This window comes from Pteropus medius, unplaced genomic scaffold (genome assembly GCF_902729225.1).
Source record: "Pteropus medius unplaced genomic scaffold, Ma_sr-lr_union100, whole genome shotgun sequence".
NCBI lineage: Eukaryota > Metazoa > Chordata > Mammalia > Chiroptera > Pteropodidae > Pteropus > Pteropus medius.
The window spans coordinates 1,408,266-1,430,383 of NW_024341753.1; the positions used below are offsets into that span (position 1 = coordinate 1,408,266).

Genomic DNA, 22,118 nt, shown 5'->3' on the forward strand with positions numbered 1-22,118 from the left:
GGATGTCAATGATTATACATACAAGAATATGTATGCATAATCAAAAGTGCCAGCATCAAAACTTATAAATGGTGTCAGTCTCTAAGAAGAAAATGCTGAAAACAGTATTAGAGAGGTATTTTAACTCTTAAGAACCAAACAGCTGTGGGGAAAGAGTGAGAAGGAGATGAATGGAACAGGTTTAACAACATTCCCAAAGCTTGATTCAAAAAGAGGTTTATTCTACATAATTGCAGTTTAAGAGCCAATTCTAAGGCTTTTAATTCTTTTGAGAAATGCTGCTCTTGATAACTTGGAGGATGATATGGGCCTAGAAAAGCATAAACAGTGGTGACTCTGAGTCAAAAGATAATCAAAAAGAGTTAACCTCTGTATGTGACAATTTTTAGAAATAACTTTATTAATTTATTTTATTTACATTTATGCCTAAGGTCAACATATGATCTTTAAAATATTTAAAATATTTTAATACATAATTAATTCTAAAATGGCTCTTTTAATACATTCAAAATAAGCATTGTGTTGTTGTTTAAATACAATTCTTTCGTTTTTGTTTTTGGTTTTTTTGACTAAAAAGATTTTGTATCTTATAATCATTGGCAGCTAAGATTTGATGAAATATAGTATAATGGTAAGCGTAAAAAATATAAAGAAATCAAACCTCTCAAATAAATACAAAGACTTATAGATTGTATTTCGAAAATGTAGTTATATGTAGTTAACAGGAGACTCGCCTTAAACATATTGACACAGAACAATTGAAAGTAAAAGAATGAAGGGGTATCTGAAAAATACTAATAACAACAGCAAAGCCTCAAATATCCATATAACCATCAGCAAAACTGATTCGGTAGGGAGTGGATTAGGGATAAATGATGAAAAGAACAATTCACCAGAAAAAAATATAACGTTTTTGAAACTTTATGCACCTAGCAACAGAGCCTCAAAACAAACAAACAAATGAAATGGGTTTTCTGGAAGGAACCTAGAAATTCACAATTTTAGTAGAGGATTTTAACTTCATTTCTCAATAGTCGATTAAATTATATTTTATAGAATTCTGAAGACAACACAAAAATTGTATTCATTTCAACCACACAATGGTCTCAAAAAAAAAAAAAACTGCATCATACAAAACGTGTTCTCTGATCAAAATGTGATAAAACTTCTCAATGATTCTTGGTTCAAAAAAGAAATTATAATAAAAATGAGAAAGACTCAATGAAACCAAAAATAAATCCCTCGAAAAAACTAAAAAATGGACAAACTTCTGGCAAAGTTATTTATGGAAAATTTTAAATGATACAAATTAGGAATAATAGAGAAACAAAATTAGATACAACAGAGTTTTCACAGATCTCTTGACAAATTCGTCCTGAAATTCTTGGAGGGAAATGGAAATTCTTAGAGGGAAAGGAAAATCAAGGTGTCCTCATCTATAGAAACTAGGGCTTATAAAACCATAGTAATTAAAATATTGTTATTAGTGTGGAAATAGAAAATAGATCAATGTAGCTGTATGAAACCTAGTTTCAAACCAGGTACATATACAATACAGGTATATACCAGAGGTAACATTACAAATGAATACAAAAAATGGACCATTCAATAACTATACCATCTTAACTGTTAATAAATATGGAAAGAAATAAAATTAAATGTCTACAAATCACAAAAATAAATTCCTTTTGGATTAAAATTTAAATATGACAAGAAAAATCTTAAAAATTTTAGAAAAAAATATAGCATAAAAATCTTACAACATGTTAGGGAAGGATTTCTTTAAAAAGAAAAAAACAAAAACAAAAAGGAGAAGACTGATAAATTTGAGCAGATTAAAAATTCTATGACTCTGTATCACCGATATAATAAACAAAACAAAAAGATAAGCCACAGAGTCAGTAAAAACATAAAGGATGAATAAAGGATGATTATCCAAGCATAAAGGATGAATATCCAAGATATTTTTAAGACTCCTTAAATCAAAACAAAAAAAGCGAGCATAAAGGATGAATATCCAAGATATTTTTGAGACTCCTTAAATCAAAACAAAAAAAGCAAGACAGCACAGGAGAAAAAAATAGACAAAGAATAAGAAGATGTAACTTGTGGAAAAGGTAACTCGAATGGTCAAAAACAGTATAAAAATTTGTTTAATCTCATTAGTACTCAAACATAGATTAAAACAATGAGTTTCCTTTGTAATCCATTCAGACTGCTAAAGTCTAACTTCTCAGGTGTTGGGGAGGCTGTGGGAAATAAAAATATTTTCTGTGGCATGTAAATTGGATCAACCACTTTGAAGAAAAAATTGGCAATATTTAGTCAATTTGAAAGTAAGCTCAGTCTGCACATCAGCAATTCAATTTCTACTTTAGAAATTGAGATACTTTCTGAAATTCAGAGTTTCAGTCAAGTAAGTAAATGCTGTGCTGGCCTCCTCTCAAGACTGTATCAAAATTACAACTAACCTACAGAACAACTATCAATGAAAGTCACTTGAAGTCTAGCTAAACGAAAGTCCTATAATTAAGAATATACAGAAGAAGTCACCTCAAGACTGGTAGGTGGGGTGGAGACACTAACAGGCTAATCCCACACCTCTGTGTGATGGTTGAGAATCGGGAAGGAATCTCAACTGGCAAGGTACCTCCTGAGGAGCAAAGGGCCCCAGCCCCATACCAGGCTCTCCAGCCCAAGATTCCAGTGCCAAGAACAGAAATCACTATAACTTCTGGATATAAAAACCAGTGGAGTTTGTGGCTGAGTGAGATAGTGTGCTGCTGGAATCCCAGGCATTCCTATTAAAGAGCACATGCAGAGACTTACTGATGGACTCACCTGCTCTGATCTCCAGTACTGGAGCAGCAGCTTCAAAGGCACCAGGGACATATGGGGAGGAACTGAATTGTCTGGCTTTAAGTCGAGGGCTGGAAGGGCAGATTTCCACCAGACAGAATGCTGGCAGAGGTCACTGTTCTTTTGTTGAGCCCTTTTCCTTCTTGGTGTACAGAGGAAGGTAGGCACTATATGTGAGTCTCCAATGACCTGGCTAACACAAATTGTCCTACCCTGGTGATTCCCTGAGATCCTGCCCCACCCAATTGGCGGGCCCACCCAAGCCTCTTCCAATGGCTTTTCCATACAAACGTCCTGTCTTTGCTCATGCTGCAGCTTTACTAAAATCTCTTAAAGGTTTATAAAGCCCAAAAAAGTAGCCTTTGGCCTCAGCCCTGTACCTCTTGCTAGATAGCTCCAAGCCTGGCACTAGTGACAGCAGGCCTCAGTTTAGCCTCTTTCAGGCACTTCCAAGGCCAGCCCAAGTGGAAGATAGCTTCAGATCACTTGGTGGTCTTTTACTGGAGGCCCCAGGGCCAGCATGCCTTGTGAGAGCACCAAGCAGCTGCTCCACAAACAACATAGCCAAAGAGCAGACTCATCAGGCAGCAGAACTCTACTAAAGCAAATCCTGCTCTGTAGGTTCAGCCCCTGCACAATAACCCCTCCACTGTAGTCATGGCCAGTCCTCACAATCAATCAGCTTGAGGGTCAATTCCACCCACTGACACGCAAACAGCAACCAAGGCTCAACTACAATAGGAGGGCACACATGACCCATGCCAGTGACACACACCTGAAGCACCTGGCTCAGGTGACCAGTGAGACTGCATGACTAGGTCTCACAAGACATCTACTATATAAGGCCTCTCTACTAAGTAAGATCAGGAGATATAGCAGCTCTACCTTACATAGAAGCAAACACAAGGAGACAGTCAAAATGGGAAGACAAAAAAACATGTCTCAAATAAAAGAGTAGGACAAAGCTCCAGAAAAATAACTAAACAAAATGGAGACAAGCAGTCTATCAGATGCAGATTTCTAAACACTAGTTATAAGTATGCACAATGGTCTCAGTGAGTAATTCGACAAAGAGATAGGTAACATAAAAATGGAGATAGAAAAAAGAACCACTCAGAAATGATGAATGCAATAACTGAAATGAAATATACTCTAGAAAAAATCAATAGTAGAGTAGATGATGCAGAAGATCAAATCAGTGATCTGGAAAAAAAGTAGCAGAAAGCACCCAATCAGAACAGCAACAACAAAAGAGAATACCAAAAAAAAAAAAGAGAGAGAGAGAGAGAATAGTTTAAGGGGAATCTGGGGACAACATCAAGTGTAACAACATTTGCATCATAAAGATATCAGAAAAAGAAGAGGGAGAGCAAAGAATTTAAAACCTATTTGAAGAAATAATAACAGAAAACTTCTCTAACCTGGCGAAGATAATAGACAAGCAAGCCCAGAAAACAAGGTGAACCCAAAAAGCCCACACCAAGACACATCATGATTAGAATTCCAAAGGTTAAAACAAAGGGAGAATCTTAAAAGTAGAAAGAGAAGAGCTGTTAGTTACCTCATAAGACTGTCTGGTGATTTCTCAACAGAAACTTTGCAGGACAGAAGGAATTGGCACAAAATATTCAAAGTGATGAATAGCAAGGACCTACAACCAAGATTACTCTACCCAGTGAAGCTATTATTTAGAATCGAAGGACAGATAAAGAGCTTCCCAGAAAATTAAAAAAACTAATGGACTTTATCAACACCAAATCAGTATTACAAAATGTTTAGAGAAACTGCTTTAAGAAGAAGAAAAAAAAGATAAAAAATATGAATAATAAAATAGCAATAACTACGTATCTATCAACAATTACTTTGAATTTGGATTAAATGCTCCAATCAAAAGACACGGGGGTGAAGAATTTGAGCACAAGACCTTTACATATGCTGAATACAAGAGGCTCACTTCAGGTGAAAAGACCCATGCAGACTGAAAGTAAAGAGATGGAAAATGAGATTTCATGAAACTGGAAAAACAAACAAAAAACTAGGGTAGCAATACTAATACCAGACAAAATAGACTTTAAAACAAAGGCTATAACAAGAGACAATGAATGACCCCGTAATCCCACTTCTGGGTATTTATCTGAAGAGACCCAAAACACTACTTCAAAGGGACTTATGCATCCATATGTTTATTACAGAAATATTTACAATAGCCAAGATACAGAGACAACCTGGGACTCCATTAGTGGATGAATGGATAAAGAAGAGGTGGTACATATACACAATGGAATATTACTCAGCCATAAAATAAAGAATAAACTCTTGCCATCTGCAACAATATGGATGGACCCAGAAGGTATTGTGTTGAGTGGAGTAAGACAGAGAAAGACAAATGTTACATGGAATCTAGAGGACAGGATAAACAAACAAACAATAGGAACAGACTTATAGATACAGACAGCATTTTGATGGTTGCAAGATTAAAGGGGTTGGGGGATGGATGAAAGGGGAAGGGGATTAAGAGGTGCAAATTGGTAGTTACAAAATAGTCATGCGGATGTAGAATACAACATGAGAAATACAGTCGATAGTGCTGTAATAACTACATATGGTGTCAGATTGGTACTGGATTTCTTGGGGTGATCACTTCATAAATTATATAAATGTGTAATCACTGTTATACACCTTAAATATAATATTTAAATCAACTATAATAAAAAAATAAAAATATAAAAACTTTGTAAAAATTGAAGTAGTACAAACTGGCAGTTACAAAATAGTTATGGGAATGTAAAGTTCAGCATATGGAATATATTCAATAATATTGTAATAACTATATATGGTGTCTGATGGGTACAAAATATATTATATATATACATATGCTTATGTATATATGTGTATATACATATGCATATGTGTATATATATATATACATATATATATATATATATATGTATGTGTGTGCGTGCGTGTGTGTGTGTTTATTATAAAGGAAAACATGCAAACCAAAGCATTGTGACAGGATTGTGGGGGAATAAGTAAAAACTATATTATTCTTTGGATTATAAAACAATTGAAAAATAAGATATGAGGCAGCTAGCTGATGGGGGATAAAATACAGCTTGTATAACAAACAAAGCTGATATTAGAAAATGTGGCTTTTATTTATGGGCTGCTTGCTAATACTAAAACCCAGCACAGAGTAGATTTACTCCAGGTCGCTGGCAGTTCTGGGGAGAGGCAGGTCTCTCTTTGCATCAACAGAGCTTGCCAGAGGGATAACAGAGAGAGAAGAGAAGGTGGGGCTGGGCAATGCATACTCAAGGCCTCCAAGATTACAGCCAAATAAGTAGGAGGAGGAGTGAGTGAGCAGGTAGGGAACAGCCAACACCCTATGCCAGTGTACATGTTTCACATAGAATGGAATATCATAATGGGGGAAAACACTCCCCAAAATTATATATCGAATTGAGAACTCTCAACACAGTTAATTGTACTATGAGATCTACATTTATGTGAAGCACTAAGAATAAAGCTGTTTTGGTCTTTCCTGTGGATATACCTAAAGTTCTTATGAGACGTTCTTTGTTTAGGAAAGGTACAGATCAGCACTGGTCTTTTTTTGAATTTAGGCGTGCATATGATACCACAATTATCCATAAGTGATATTTTCAAATTTTTATGTTTATCAAAATAGCTTCATTGGGATTTTTAATTAATTTTTTGTCTATTTCATCATTGGAACTTACATATTTTTATCTGTTTATATATTGCAGTTTAGTGCAAGATTTGCTTGGAAGAAAGGATTTCCATGTTTTAAAACATCGAGATACATAAAATATGTGGTACTGGAATGAGCCCCATAAGTAAAACATGACTTTTAATATATATCTTGCAGATTTTCCATGAGGCTTAGACATTATAAATATAGAGAGATGGAGATAAAGATAGAGATGGATACAGTTATATAGCAGAATATTGGTTGCCTGGCCAATATCTATCTTTCCTTCCCTTCTTTCCTCCTTACAATTTTATTCAGATTTTCACCCTCTTACACATAGACAGGTATTTTGGAGAAAAAGGAACTAATTCCCATCTCTAGAAGATGGGATGACCTGATTTATTTAAGCCAATTATGATAACCCCATTCCTTTTGCCAATGATTAGTTTAGGAATGGGGATTCAGCCCAATAGAGCCAATAAAGTCTTCCAGGAGACTTCTGGGAAAGAAAAAAGGAATGAAATAGCCCCAATATTGTTTGTTGTTTTATTATACTTCGTTTGGATGTTATCTCTGGGTATGAAGTCTAGAACTGCTGCAGCCATCTTTTGACCCTGAGGTCATCACTGCCAACACCCTAATTAAAGCAAGACATAGAAATAGAAATAAGCTAAATACTTGATATTTTTGAAAATCTGTTATCAACAAACCTGGCAGCTAACCCTACTTCTATACTTCTTGTTATGTGAGATAATAAATTTCACCTTGCATGAGCCAGTTTGAGGAGGGTTAACTGTTACTAGTTGCCAAGCATCTTAAATAATGATAATTTAAAAAAAGATCAAGCCCAGAGCCTCGCACACCAAAGCATGCTATAAATGATAGCTAACATTATTTTCCTACAACTGTTCCCATTCAGTTTCCTCTCAATACCTTCCACTATATTACCAATGTAATACAGATCAAACTCTTTCCATCCTTATTCTGGTCACTCCTATTCTTAAGTGAAGTGACTATTCTTTATTAGCACAGAATCCAAACTTCATTTTCTAAGTGCAGTTTTTATTACTCACTTGAAGGATTTAGGAACAAGGCTCATGCTCATCAGTCTGCAATTACGAATTATAGGTTAGAATTCATTCTGTTTACTCATACCCACATTTTTTACGCTAATCAAAAAAAAAAAAAATTCAATGATTACCTTCCAGCAGAAATCTTGGTATTTTATTACCATTAGGCAACCAAACTCCAATAGAATCCTAATAGAAAATAAATCCTTTCAGATTTTTTACAGATAAAACATAAAATGAATCTTTCTGTTCTATTTTTTTAAGACTGAAGGAAAGAACCAAAGATATCACAAAATAAAGAGATGATGTCATGGTGGATAGAGAAATAGACATATTTTTGGAAATAGGAGTCCAGAGACCACATGGATCCTGCTGGAAAATATAATGATTTAATAGTGAACAGCACGATAGACCAACAAGTTACAAAAAGAACTCTTCCTTTTAGCCCCTAAAGTAGCAGAACATGATAAAGCCAATATATCTGAAGAAAAGACTCCCTCAAAAGTGACAGTTGCTTACTGAAGCAAAAACTTGAAAATAGGGGCGGGAGGGAGGCAAATGTGAACTGTAAAAGCCACCAAGGTGAATGTGTTCCTCTGGAGTGGGACAGAGGAATCTCTTGGTAGAAAACCCTGTTTTAACATGTTCAGCAATCACCTTCTATTAAAAGGTTTGTAGGCAAAATTTAGGAAGCAAGGAGCCTCTTGACTAGCACCTACATAGGAAAGGCAATTACCAAAATCAATACAGAAACAATATTCAGTCATTATGGCACAAATACTTTACTGAGATTTATGAGTGAAGTAAAGATAGGAATAATGTACAAAAAGTGAAAAAAGACCTAAATGCTAGAGGAAAGATAAAGAACAAGGAAACTTGAGTACTTTCATGGGGGACACTGGCTGCAGGGAGTTGGCCATATCCACAGACAGAAACACCACATGGTTACCCTAGACTCCACGTTCTCTGTAGGTTACTGGAGGGTGTTCCTTACTCAGCCTCACAAGGCTCTGGAAACCACACAGGTAAGAAATAACTTTTCATCTTTGGCAGTCCTTAATAGTCATGGTTCTCAGCTGTTTAGTGTGGTGTTCCTCCAAGTAAATATCCTGCAAGGAGTGTGGTGAGACAGGGACGTGTACAAACACTACAAACCACCCAGCTTGTTTGGCCAGACAAGTTGCTCTACAACCTGGCTGATAGGCCGGAGAAGCAACTAAATTTCTGAAACTGAAACATACTATGCTCTTAGACATTGCTATAGTGAAATAAATAACTGGAACCTTAACAGATTCCATCTGCATGCAATTAAGGGGAAAGGAGGAGGAGAGGAGAAAAGACTTGAGCTTTGCTGATGTAACACACAAAAAGCATAAGAATCTTCTTCAATGACTACTAGGCTAGACAGCATCTGACCTTGGACAGCAGGACTTCAACTCAAAGAGATGCTGGCCTCTGACTGTGTGTTCTAACAAGCCCTAAGTTTCAAGCAGACACTCTGGGGTACTACACAAGGCTCTTCCTAGCTGGCAAAGCCACATTTTTTTAAAAGTAATCCCTCTTCGGCCAGGCCAAGGCTCAGTGATGTGGCCTGTTCCTCAATCTGCCCCATGAGAGGTAAGAAGAAGTCAGTTCCAGGAAAGCTTTCTCGCCTCTTAAAGAGAGACCTAGGGAGAAGAATGTTCTTCTTTCTGCCTCTGGTTATTGGTGGGTGAAGATGTGAGCCTCCATCTGTAGCCTTTGGAATCATGAGGGGAATTAAACCAACATATTGAGGTTGACAGAGAAAAAAGATAGACAGAACCTGAACCTTTATAGTGTCATGGAATCACAGAATTCACCAACTTTGCAGCCATCCCACCTCCAGATTCTAGGTAATGTAAGACAATGTATCTTCTGGGCCACTTTAGGTGATCATCCTTTTACTGGAACCTGAAAACGTAGTAACAAATTCTGAATTCTATAGATCCAAATTTAACCCTGTCAAAGGTGCAAATTGTATCAACTGATTGAATACAAATAAAAATGTTCGTTCAAGAAAATTTCTTGCTGTTCCATGAACGATATAACAAATGCAAAGGCAATTTCATCTTAGTGATTTTTAAATGCTTCGTCACATTCTTAGAACATTCATTTATCCTCAAATCAGCAAACTCCTGACCCATCTTCAAAAATCTCTGTGAAGGTCTTTCTCAGCTCTTTTAGGCACATATAGTTGTTCCCTAATATCATTTCTGTGTATCTTGTAAATATTTCTACTGAACAGCATTGTAGTTGTGAATCTGCCTTGATGTCTGTCCTACATGAATTCCCTATAAGAGATAATGTCTGTGATGGTTAATTTGTCATGTCAACTTGATAGGGTGCCCAGATATTTTGCTAACCATTGTTTCTGGGTATATCTGAGGCTATTTCTGGGTGAGATTAACATTTGACTCAGTGGACTCAGTAAAGCATATTGCTCTCCCCAGTGTGAGTGGGCATCAACCAACCCACTGAGGGCATGAACAAAATTAAAGTCAAAGGAAGGGAGAATTTGCCCCCTCTCTACCTGTTTGAACTGAGATCTCAGTCTTCTGCCCTCAGACTGGGAATTACACCATCAGCTCCCCTGGTTCTCAGGCTGTCAGACTTTGACTCAACTATAACCCTGTCCTTTCTGAGTCTCCTGGTTGCAGATGGCAGATTGTGAGACTTCTCAGCATCTGCAATTGCATGAACTAATTCTTCATAATAAATCATATATTCCACTGGTTCTGTTTCTCTGGAAAACTCTGACCCATACATTGTCTTATTCATCTTTATAGCCCTAACTTTTAACATAGGACCTAGAACCTAGTTGGTATAGCAGTTGTAGAATACAGCCTCCAAAATGTTTACTATTCCTTTCATTTGGAAGAAGGTCCGTGTCCCTACCCTTGACTCTAAGCTGACTTTTACCTCTTCAACAGAGTAAAGCAGAAACAGCGCTGTGCAAATCTGTGGCTAAGTAAAAAAAAAAAAAAAAAAGTCATACAGTTACAACCTGGTTCTCGAGATGCTCAGTCTTTAGAATACCCCACCATGTAAGGAGCCCAACTACTCTGAAGCTGCCATACTGGAAAGGACACATGGAGGTACTCCAGTGGACAGCCAGCATCAATTGGCTGCCATGTGAGTTGGCCAGCTTGATCATTGCCAAGCCTTCAGATAACTACAGTCCTTCAGACTACGGTAGAGATCCCAAACGAGATCTGCCTAGATGAACCCCTCCTAAATTCCTGACCCTCAAAATTGTGAGCAAAATAAAATGATTGTTTTAAGCCACCAAGTTTTATGGTCACTGTTATGCATCAACAGTAACCAGAACAATTGGTATCACATAAATATGTATTTAATTTATAAGTGAGATGCCAAAGAGATCTTCCTACCATTAAAAAAAAATTTAAGTGAAAGAACAGGATAACATCATTATGTGGTAATTTTTATGGTCATAGATAATTTCTTATCACTCTGTACATTAAGAGTGAATTCTTATGAATCTCAATTCATATATAAATGTCTAAACATTGTGGTCTGTGCCTTTTAGCTTTTAACTCATCTTAACCTCACTTACCTATGAGGGACTCTGATATTTATCATTCCATACTTTAAGCACACGGAAGTGAAGCTCAGATATTCTCTAGGTTGCTTGTCCACATTGGGAGCAAATAACCGAGCTGTAGTTTCCCCAGGGCTGCCTGATCCACCTCTGCACACAATCGTCTTTAGTAACTTTTACTTTACCTATAACCAGTAAAAAGAAATGTTCATATAGTTTGGTATATCACTCTATAATACTATGGTGATGACCTAATATCATGGACAACAGGCTGGACCTGCCTGGGGTAAAATTGGACATGGTGCCCAGAACAGATAAGGCACACCTAGAGTTCTACCTCTAATGACAACGATACTGTGGCCCTCCAAAAACAAACGTTCTTCCTCCTCTCTCAAAACCACAGATTCTCAATCAGAAGGATAGCTCTGGAGCACTGTGATTAGAGAAACCAAGCCAAGATAAAATGGACGAGAAGTCAATCTGTGAATTAGTTACAATGTATTTGGACAGCATATGCTTACACATGATGTAAAATCTGTGTGGGGAAAAAGAAATAATTGAGACATGGTCCTTGCTCTTAGGTCATTTTGATCCATGAAAGGAGAAAAAAAAATACATAAAATAAAGAACAGCACAAAATAATACATAATAAGTGTAAAGTCCAGGGTTGTTTTAAGATTATTTTTTCTAAGTATAAAATTCATATCATTATTTTTAAAAAAGAAAATAAAAATTACACCTAATTAACCCAATTTAAACATAACTATAAGTAATATTTTGATTAATTTCTTCTGGTCTTTTTTTTAATGCATGTATAATAATGTAATTGGGCTCATACCATATAGTTATATATCCTGCTTTATTTCACTTAATGGTATTTTTAAACTGAACACTACTGGGCTGTGTTTTGAGAAAGCATACCAGGATTTTATATTAGTATTGTGATATTACTTCAATAAACTCAACACATATTGCACCAAATTTTTATTATTTTATCTTTATAAATTATACTACAAATTATACATATTATAAATTACAAGGTTAATCCTATACAAATACATTTGCTTCCAAGAGCTAGCAAGACTCATACCAGAAAAAGAAATCAAGTGCTGTCACCTTTGAAAAAAAAAAATTATACCTGTTTATCCGAATCTGGTCAAAGAGAAACAAAATAGAAATTCCACTGTCAATTCTACCACCTCCATGCCCTTTGCATCCTAATAATAATTATTTGTATTACTAATGTAAATTTTATTATTGTTTTGTATCACCATTTAAAATGATTTTTTTTTTTACCAGAAGTAAACTCTTGCCTACACCAAAATTTTTTTGATATAAAGGTTCTTTCAGATCCATAAGGCCTTTAGAGATGAGATTCAAACAATACACTTATCCTACGTTATATTTAATTTTGTCAATATTTTAAAAGTTAAATGGTATAAGACTTAAAAGAAATCGAAATTTCCAGAATTGTGTTAATGTTTTTAATGAAGTGTCAAAAAGGAAAAGGAGGGGAAGGGCTTAACAAAAAGGAACTAAGGAGTTATACTGTGCAATTTATACACATTTAAATAAAACAAGTAGTAAGCTGTTTGACATTTTTTTATACCAACTGTACAGAGAAATGTATGGTGTGAACTTCAAAAGGAAAAAAATTATTTTCTTGCATCTAGATCATATTTAATTCATAGCCCTGAACAAAGTACTCTGGAAGACAAAGCATGTTGGCTAAATGATATTGCTTGAAAGTTAATTCCAAATAGTAATGTGGGTGACTGTTGTTTGTCTACTCAACAGCCAGTCTCTCCTACTTAGTTTCCTTTTGAGCCTACCAGGCACCAGCCACCTACTGAAGTCAGATTCTTGCTTTCACAGCCTCCCTTGCAGCTAAGAGTGGTGTGACAGGTTCAGACCAGTATGACAAAAGAGGAAGCTGGTCAAAGGCCTTGGGGGAAGGAACAGCTACACAAGGGGAGGTCCTGCCACTCTTCCTGCTTAGTCGCTGTCCTGTCAAATATGATGATTTAGCCTCATGTAACCAAAGCACAAACCAAGAGACTGGAAGCTGACTATTGGGCCTAACATCATTGAGTGACAGAATGAACTAGTGGTGGACCTTCCTGCTTCTAGATTTATTGATATGTGAGATTAATCAAGTGTCCTTCTTGGCTAAGCCAGTTTTACTCAGGAGGTCTTTATTGCACCTGAAAGTTCCCAAACTAGTGCATAATGCATTCTACGTCATAAGAGTTTCAGTATCTGGTTAATTTTCCACTATAAATGAAAGGTAAAAAATCAATTAGTGATTTTTAGAACATTTTTAAAATTAAATAATGACAATATAGTTGCCATTTTCCAAAATAGCAGCTGCATGTAAAGAATCTGATTCTTAGCCATTGGCACATATTTGCCTCAGTTATCTCAATCCATTCAAAATTTAGCTTTGTTATAACAGGCACAGCAATGGATACTTCTGACAGGATCCTTTTCCTAGTGATGAAGAAAGGGGAGGAGGAAGACCTTTACTAGAATTTAATACAGAAGAATATAAAAACACCTATTTTAATTCTAACATATTGAAGCAAGACCAATTAACCTCTGCCTTCCCTTCCAGCTATGGAATAGGTGACTCAAGACATAATCTTTTGAAAGACAGATTTTAAAACACCAAGAAACCCCAATATTACCTGATAGAGTTTTATATTCTCTAATAATATAGTATTTGATTACTCCCCTGAAAGAAAATAAACTTTTAGGAAAACAATTGTTGTTTTATAAAACACTTGAGAAATTTCATTAGTTTAGTTCTCTTTTTAACCTCTGGAACATATCATTTTATTGGTATATGTTAGACCCATTCTTGTATCGAGAGTTTTATATTGGATTTTTAAATTAAAATCCACTGAAATATAATTTCTCCAAAGTTTCTTAAATTCGAGAGATAATATGTTGATAATCTCCTAACTTGGTATCCAATATTTTGTAAAAGATATCCTCCTCTGAGTTAGATTCATGCCTTCAACTGTTTATATTATTAAGCTTGTGGGCTATTCAAGAACAAGACATCTGTTCAGAAATCCCTTTAGAAAGTTTCTTACATTATTTATGTCACTACTAAGCTATTTCTCCTCCCTTAAAAAAACAGCTGCTTTACATACAAAAGGAAAAAAAAATCATTATTTAGCAGGCAATGTTAATTCTGGTTTGCTTTTAACTGACCTATCATTGCCTTTTATATACTAATTGGCTTCTTAAATCTCTTTGCTCTCAAAGATCATCAAGTAGTCATTTAATTTAATAGTAAATTTTAAATGCTATCTTCATATTCTCTCAATTAAAAGTAAATTTTTAATGATTTGTATGTAAATGTTTACATAAATAAGTTAGATCCCCTAGTTTATAACATGATTTTTAAAAGCTCTGAACTTTTGTCTGCCTATTTTCTCCTACAAGTTTAATATACTTACCAAAAATTTCCACATTCCGCATCATCAAAGCTTTCATCTTGTCTCAAAAAAAAAGAAAAAAATTAAATGCCAATTAAAAGCCAAAATCAACTATTTTCAGCCTCGATTTTCAAATGTCAGTTTGTTTTTGCCTAATTCTAGTAAATTTATATAGTGTAATTCTAAACTTTGCTATTTGACATTTCCCTGCTGAAGAAAACCAGTAGAAATTTTTCACCTTCTGTGCTGCTTTTGGAAACCAGCCCCTTCCATCTGTGGTCCAGGAGACTCAGCACCTTGGCTGGGCCTTAAAAGGGCGATTTGCCTTCACAACTGTGTTGAGAACTTTAACTACAGGAAAGTCGTTATTCTGCTCTTCAATGTTCTGGAGAATAGCGCTCTGTTAACTGGATACCAACAAAAGGAATAGGTGACTTTCTACATTTAATAAACCATAAAAGGGAATTCCGAGTAGAAGTAGGAAAAGGAATCTATAGAAAGACCAAGTAAAGGTCAAGTCTTTGCATTTTTGAATAGAGAACAGTTTTCTGATGAATCAGGTAATATTTCTGAAGCCTTTGAATTTCTAATTCCTATGGAGTTTGGTTTTTCCTAAACAAAAGTGGGAAGTATTTTTCAGTATAAAGAGGTTCTAACTAGACTTCAGTTTTCGAAAAGAGAAAAAGTCAGTTAAAGTATAACTACAGCCTGGTTAATATGCCTAGAATTCTTGGGAAAAAAAAAAACAACAACTTGCCCCAAACCAGGGTAGGTGGGGAAGGGTGGTCCTGCCTGTTTGTTTAGAATGTGGTGCAAAATGAGGCTGCTAAACTGGAGAAGACAGGAGGAAGACATAGATTCTATTATCTCAAGCAATACACAAATGTACTAGTTAGTTCTGTTCCACGAGTCTTTTTTTTTTAAAAGATGACCACCAACTACCACCATCACCACTTCCAAAAAAAGTGAAATGGCCTCAGATGTACCTGCTTCGTCTGTTCCCACATCCTCAACAACTTTGGTTCTCTAGCCCTACTCATTCCTCATTCCTAATGTGAAACTACAAATAGCAAAATTCTTGACACAGAACGAGCAAAAAGAGAAGGGGGAGGGGGGAGAAGAGAGGAGAACCCACTTTGCCACCCTCCTGGCTAACTGAAATGCTTGTTCCTGAGATTACAGTAATTACAGCCCCAGCATGAGTTCCATACAAGCGATAAATGAAACAGCACATCAATTAAAAAATAAACACTCCATTCTAGGAGGAAGACAACCCCCTGGGTCGTCCTAACAAGCGTAAATGAACCTGCCAGGCCGTCGGCCCCTCAACCCCCCACTCCCCCCACCCCCGCGTCTTAAGGTGGTCTTGGAGCTGGCGCGGGCAACGCTGGTTGGCTTCATCCCAAGAGGCTGCTAAAAGCAGCCTAGGTTCCGCTCGGCTCCTTGCAAGTTCATGAAGACGTGTCCGCGAGTCCACGCCAAGGCGCAGCACCGCCTCCCACCGTAGAGAAGGCTCTGGCAAAAACACGTGAACTTTGGATAGACGTACGTATGTTCCAAAAGTACAAGGCGGGTAGAGAATCCAGCCGCAGCTTCCAGTCTGTTCTTTTTATAAGTTTTTTTTTCCTTCTTTTTTTTTTTCTTTCAAGGAGAAAGGGATTTATTTTTCTTAAGGAAGCACACGGTCCCGGATGCCTTATATATTTTCTCTCACCTAATTATCAGACCCGCTTCGAGATATGTACTATCACCCAGGTCACTCGGCGGAGGCGGGAGAACCTCGGGACAGCCGCTGTGCCCCGCATCCTTCACATGTCCACACCTCCTGCCGGAGTGTCCCCAGTCCAGCCCCATCATCTAGAATAAACTGCCTTCGTTCCAATCCTCCCACATATCAAAGCCTCAAAAGCCATCATTCTGAGGACCTCAAGAAGGGCACCATTCCTGGGTCTCCCGCAGCGCTTGGCCTCGGCTCACGGAACGGAACGGGCCCCTACCGCCCGCAGATCACCTACATTCGGGGAGAATCGTAAGCAGGTAGGTTTGAAACGGGCCTAGGAAAGCGCGTGCTGTTTAAATACCTCGACCCCAGTACAGATTCAGAAATGAAACCAAGTCCTAAGGCGCACTGAGCGCCGTCGAGACCGTTATGGCAAAAGCTCTTTCTTTGCGGTCAATCCCAAGGTTATCAAAACTCCAGCCGCAGAGAGCAAGCATGGCCGTGCGGACACTTGGACCGCCTTAAGGAACGCAGAGCCTTGGGAGCGCAGAGACTCCGCCCCGTTCCTGGCGATTGGCGCGCCTTGCCGAGGGCGGACACCAAGTCCGTGCCGTATAAATATTCATGAGCCGGCCGGGAGGCAAGCGGGGCCGCAGCCGTGAAGTTGGGTGAAGGGCGCAGCTCCCGCCAAGGAGGAAGTGGCCGTGGGCACGGGCCGCGCTGCTCAGGTGTCTGCTCCGCCTATCGGTCTGGATTTGGTTCTGCGTGTCTAGAGCGGAGGGGACCGCCTGCGAGACCTCGCTGCTTGCTGGCTGGAGCGCGGCGCGTACTTTTACCCGACCCACGGACCAACGCCGGGGAGAGAGGGCAGCGGCCTCAAAGAGGCAGGTCCCCAGCTCTGGAAGCAGCAGCGCTGCTTCAGGAGCGAGCATGAGCTCCCAAGGGCCGAAAGGGGGCCGCAGGGGCTGACCCGGAGCGGGAGCGGCCTGGCCCAGCCATCTTGACTGCGCGCTGCGGCCCAAAAGGAAACTTGCTGCGCCGCCGCCCTCTGCACTGGGCCAAGTCACCGGCGCCGCGCGGAGAAGTGGCCCGGCGCGCGGGAGAGAACGAGAGTAAGTGAAGGATGATGAGCCGGCTGCCAGCCACTCTGCTCTGCGAAGGTTGATCTCGGCAAGGCAGACTCTCGGGGACTGTGGCGCACTCCTGCAGCCACCTTCAGCTCCACGGAGCGGCAGGAGGGAGGTGCGGCGGACCGCGCCGTGTGGACGTGTCCCGAGGAGGGACTTGGTTATCGGCAGACCCTCTCCCAGGAGAAGCAAGAGAGACCAATAGGGCACCCGTTCTCCCCTTCTCCGGCTCCTTCGCCGGATTCCCTGGCGCCCCCTCGGCGCGTTGCCTGGAAAGCGAGGGCACGCAGCATGGAGTGGGGTTACCTGTTGGAAGTGACCTCGTTGCTGGCCGCCTTGGCGCTGCTGCAGCGCTCCAGCGGCGCTGCGGCCGCCTCGACCAAGGAGTTGGCATGCCAAGAGATCACCGTGCCACTGTGCAAGGGTATCGGCTACAACTACACCTATATGCCCAACCAGTTCAACCACGACACGCAGGACGAGGCGGGCCTGGAGGTGCACCAGTTCTGGCCGCTGGTGGAGATCCAGTGCTCGCCCGACCTCAAGTTCTTCCTGTGCAGCATGTACACTCCCATCTGCCTGGAGGACTACAAGAAGCCCCTGCCACCCTGCCGTTCAGTGTGCGAGCGCGCCAAGGCCGGATGTGCGCCCCTCATGCGCCAGTACGGCTTCGCCTGGCCGGACCGCATGCGCTGCGACCGGCTGCCGGAACAGGGCAACCCCGACACGCTATGCATGGACTACAACCGCACGGACCTCACCACGGCTGCTCCCAGCCAGCCGCGACGCCTGCCGCCGCCACCTCCCGGCGAACAGCCGCCCTCCGGCAGTGGCCACGGCCGCCCGCCAGGGGCCAGACCCCCGTCCCGCGGCAGGGGCGGGGGTGGCGGCGACGCGGCGGCGCCCCCCACGCGCGGCGGCGGTGGCGGCAGCGGCGGGAAGGCGCGGCCCCCTGGCGGAGGCGCGGCGCCCTGCGAGCCGGGCTGCCAGTGCCGCGCGCCCATGGTGAGCGTGTCCAGCGAGCGACACCCGCTCTATAACCGCGTGAAGACCGGCCAGATCGCCAATTGTGCGCTGCCCTGCCACAACCCCTTCTTCAGCCAGGACGAGCGGGCCTTCACCGTCTTCTGGATCGGACTGTGGTCTGTGCTCTGCTTTGTGTCCACCTTCGCCACTGTGTCCACCTTCCTCATAGACATGGAGCGCTTCAAGTACCCAGAGCGGCCTATCATTTTTCTTTCAGCCTGCTACCTCTTCGTGTCAGTCGGCTACCTGGTACGCCTGGTGGCGGGCCACGAGAAGGTGGCGTGCAGTGGTGGCGCGCCAGGAGCGGGCGACGCGAGCGGCGCGGGAGGCGCGGCGGCGGGCGCGGGTGCGGCGGGCGCAGGCGGCCCGGGTGGGCGCGGCGAGTACGAGGAGCTGGGTGCCGTGGAGCAGCACGTGCGCTACGAGACCACGGGCCCCGCTCTGTGCACCGTGGTCTTCCTGCTTGTCTACTTCTTTGGCATGGCCAGCTCCATCTGGTGGGTGATTCTATCGCTCACGTGGTTCTTGGCGGCTGGCATGAAATGGGGCAACGAAGCCATTGCTGGCTACTCACAATATTTCCACCTGGCTGCGTGGCTCGTGCCCAGTGTCAAGTCCATCGCCGTGCTGGCGCTCAGCTCCGTGGATGGAGACCCGGTGGCAGGCATCTGCTACGTGGGCAACCAGAGTCTCGACAACCTGCGCGGCTTCGTGCTGGCGCCGCTGGTCATCTACCTCTTCATCGGCACCATGTTCCTGCTGGCTGGCTTCGTGTCGCTCTTTCGCATCCGCTCAGTCATCAAGCAGCAGGGAGGCCCCACCAAGACGCACAAGTTGGAGAAGCTCATGATCCGCCTGGGCCTCTTCACAGTGCTCTACACAGTGCCTGCCGCCGTCGTGGTCGCCTGCCTCTTCTACGAGCAGCACAACCGCCCGCGCTGGGAGGCCACGCACAACTGCCCTTGCCTGCGGGACCTGCAGCCGGACCAGGCGCGCCGGCCTGACTATGCAGTCTTCATGCTCAAGTACTTCATGTGCCTGGTCGTGGGCATCACCTCAGGCGTGTGGGTCTGGTCAGGCAAGACGCTGGAGTCGTGGAGGGCCCTGTGCACCCGCTGCTGCTGGGCCAGCAAGGGCGCCGCGGCGGGCGGCGGCGCGGGTGCGGGTGACACCGGCGGACCGGGGGGCGGCGGTGGGGGGGTCTGGGGGGTGCGGTGGCCGGCGGGAGGGGCGGGCTCACTCTACAGCGACGTCAGCACGGGTTTGACGTGGCGGTCTGGCACGGCCAGCTCTGTGTCTTACCCAAAGCAAATGCCATTGTCCCAGGTCTGAGCGAAGGGGAGGAGGCACCGGAAGGAATGGGGGGTGTGAGGAGGCCAAGTGCCTGCGAAGGGACAAAGACGGCTGAGGTTCCCACCCCTTCACCCTGTTGACTGCTATTAGCATGATAATGAACTCTTAATGGTATCCATTAGCTGGGACTTAAATGACTCTCTTAGAACAAAGTACCTGGCATTGACTGCTCCCAGACCCATCCCCCTTTCCTCCATTGATTTGCGAGGAGCTCCTCCCGCCAGGCGTTAATTTCTATTGGCAGAGGAGGGTGGACTCTCCAGTGTTTCCCAGAACCCAAGGTTTGGAGCCCTTGCTTGAAGCCAGACCTACAGATTTCACCTGAGAAACCTATTTTTCTCTTACGTAAACTCTTACTCCTTACATATCGTAGAGGAGGAATGGTCGCGACCTAACAGGATTGCACAGTTTGGGTATTCTTAATGACCAGGCAAATGCCTTAAATAAACAAACAAGAAATGTCTTAATTATACACCCCAAGTAAATACGGGTTTCTTACATTAGAGGATGTATTTATATAATTATTTGTTAAATTGTAAAAATTGTAAAATATGTACATATCTAAAGATATACATAGTCTGTACATTTTTTTGTAAAAAGTTTAGAGGCCACGCCTGTAAGAACAAATATAACTATTCTATTTTGTCAATAAAATGACTTTTGATAAACGATTTAAACATTGCCCTCACCCCTTGCCTCAGAATTCTAAGCTGTTACCTTTAAAGTGCTTGCTAAGGACCTACTGGGAAAATGGGCATTTTCTGGTTTCTTACTCTTTGTACACTGACCTTAGGCATGGAGGAAATGACCTGTTAAACTCTAGTTCTTAAATTATTAGCAAAGTAAATATCATTGTTGAACTGAAATCAAAACTGAGTTTTTGCACCTTCCAAAAATATGGTGTTTTTAATAGTAGCTCTTTTTTGATCCATGGATAACAGTACTCACCTTAGTGTAAGTGGAACTTTTGCAAGGAAGTAATTCCACTCAGGCCTTGTTATTTATCTTGTATACTATCACTAACAGCTTCAAAACTCCACATCTATTTCTTTCTCATAGAAAGCACCTGGGTTTCCGGTGACTGAATACACTGCTAAAGTGTAGAGATTAGTGTTTTAAACTATCGATCACACTTTACAGTATAAGTCACTTGACATTCTGATAGTGGAGCAGGCGTCTTCAATGGATTAAACTAACGGGTTAACATCTTAATAACCTTCCAGGCTTGTGTATATCAAATGTGCTTCTTTAACTAGAGAAAAAGCTATTGTTCCTCTGTCAAGACTAAGCTAATTTATTTGAGCAGAAGGCTGTTGAATTAGCAGAAGAATGCTTTGGCAATTGTTGAACTTTTTACCTGTCTGCCCAGTGGCCCAGCACATCATTCCTTTAAGAGGAGCTAAATGAATAGGGTTAATCTGTAGGGAACTTGGTCTTTTGAGTTTGAAAAACTTTGATCTTTTCTCCTCTCCAAATGTGCTGTATAGTCTGAAGTTTCTTTCCCTGCTGCCCGGCTCCTCTTGGCGCAGACCAATTGGCCACCGTGGAGCCTTAAAGTTCTTCCATTAAAGGGATGTGGGACTTTTACTCTAAAAAGGAGAGAGAGCGATGGAGAGGAAGACTTGTAACAGTTAGTGAAGACCAGAGGCACAAGTGCGCTCAGCCTTTTAAACAGCTTTTCCTGGCATTGTTAGCCAGCCTGCAGGCAGCTAGGCATGGGCTGAAGCATTATAAAAAAGCTCTGAATGCCCTACAGGTGGTCTGCGCACATAATCCCCAATTTAAAGCGTTTTCCTTTGCTGGACAATTGCATTACAAAACTCGCTTCTTTTTTGCTCCTAATTGAACCAATGAACTATTATAAACTACAAATTTTTCTTAAAAAAAAAAAATTGGTGCCTAAATTCTATTGACTAAATTCTGGTAAGTTTTCTGAACTGAAGCTTTTAAAGCACCGGAAGTAAAAGCTTCATCAGCAGTCGTTTTTTATTTTGTTTTGTTTTTATTTTTTAATTTTTTTGGATATTTTTATTCCTCATGCTTGTTATTTTCTGACAGATTAGCAATAATTTAAAAGTAATTGGTAAGGTTGTGTGTTCATACTGAAAAGATAGCCCCAGGTCCCTTATTAACCTGTCAATCAAGATAAGAAATGGGCAACTACCCTGCTAATAATGGGGACAGCAAACGATGGGGTGGGGGGACTTGTTTTCTGCAGCCAG

General features: G+C 41.2%; 1 protein-coding gene across 1 annotated transcript; it reads left to right on the top strand.

The window, feature by feature from the left end:
• The first annotated feature begins 17,544 nt into the window (after positions 1 to 17,544).
• On the top strand, positions 17,545 to 20,573 carry FZD8 (frizzled class receptor 8). Its single transcript, XM_039851007.1, has one exon. It carries the CDS (start codon positions 17,809 to 17,811, stop codon positions 19,873 to 19,875), a length of 2,067 nt encoding a protein of 688 aa, XP_039706941.1. The 5' UTR covers positions 17,545 to 17,808; the 3' UTR covers positions 19,876 to 20,573.
• Positions 20,574 to 22,118: the final 1,545 nt, after the last annotated feature.

Bases quoted from the DNA above. Each gene is read 5' to 3' on its own strand.
- FZD8 (XM_039851007.1), top strand. From the start codon at position 17,809: ATGGAGTGGGGTTACCTGTTGGAAGTGACCTCGTTGCTGGCCGCCTTG.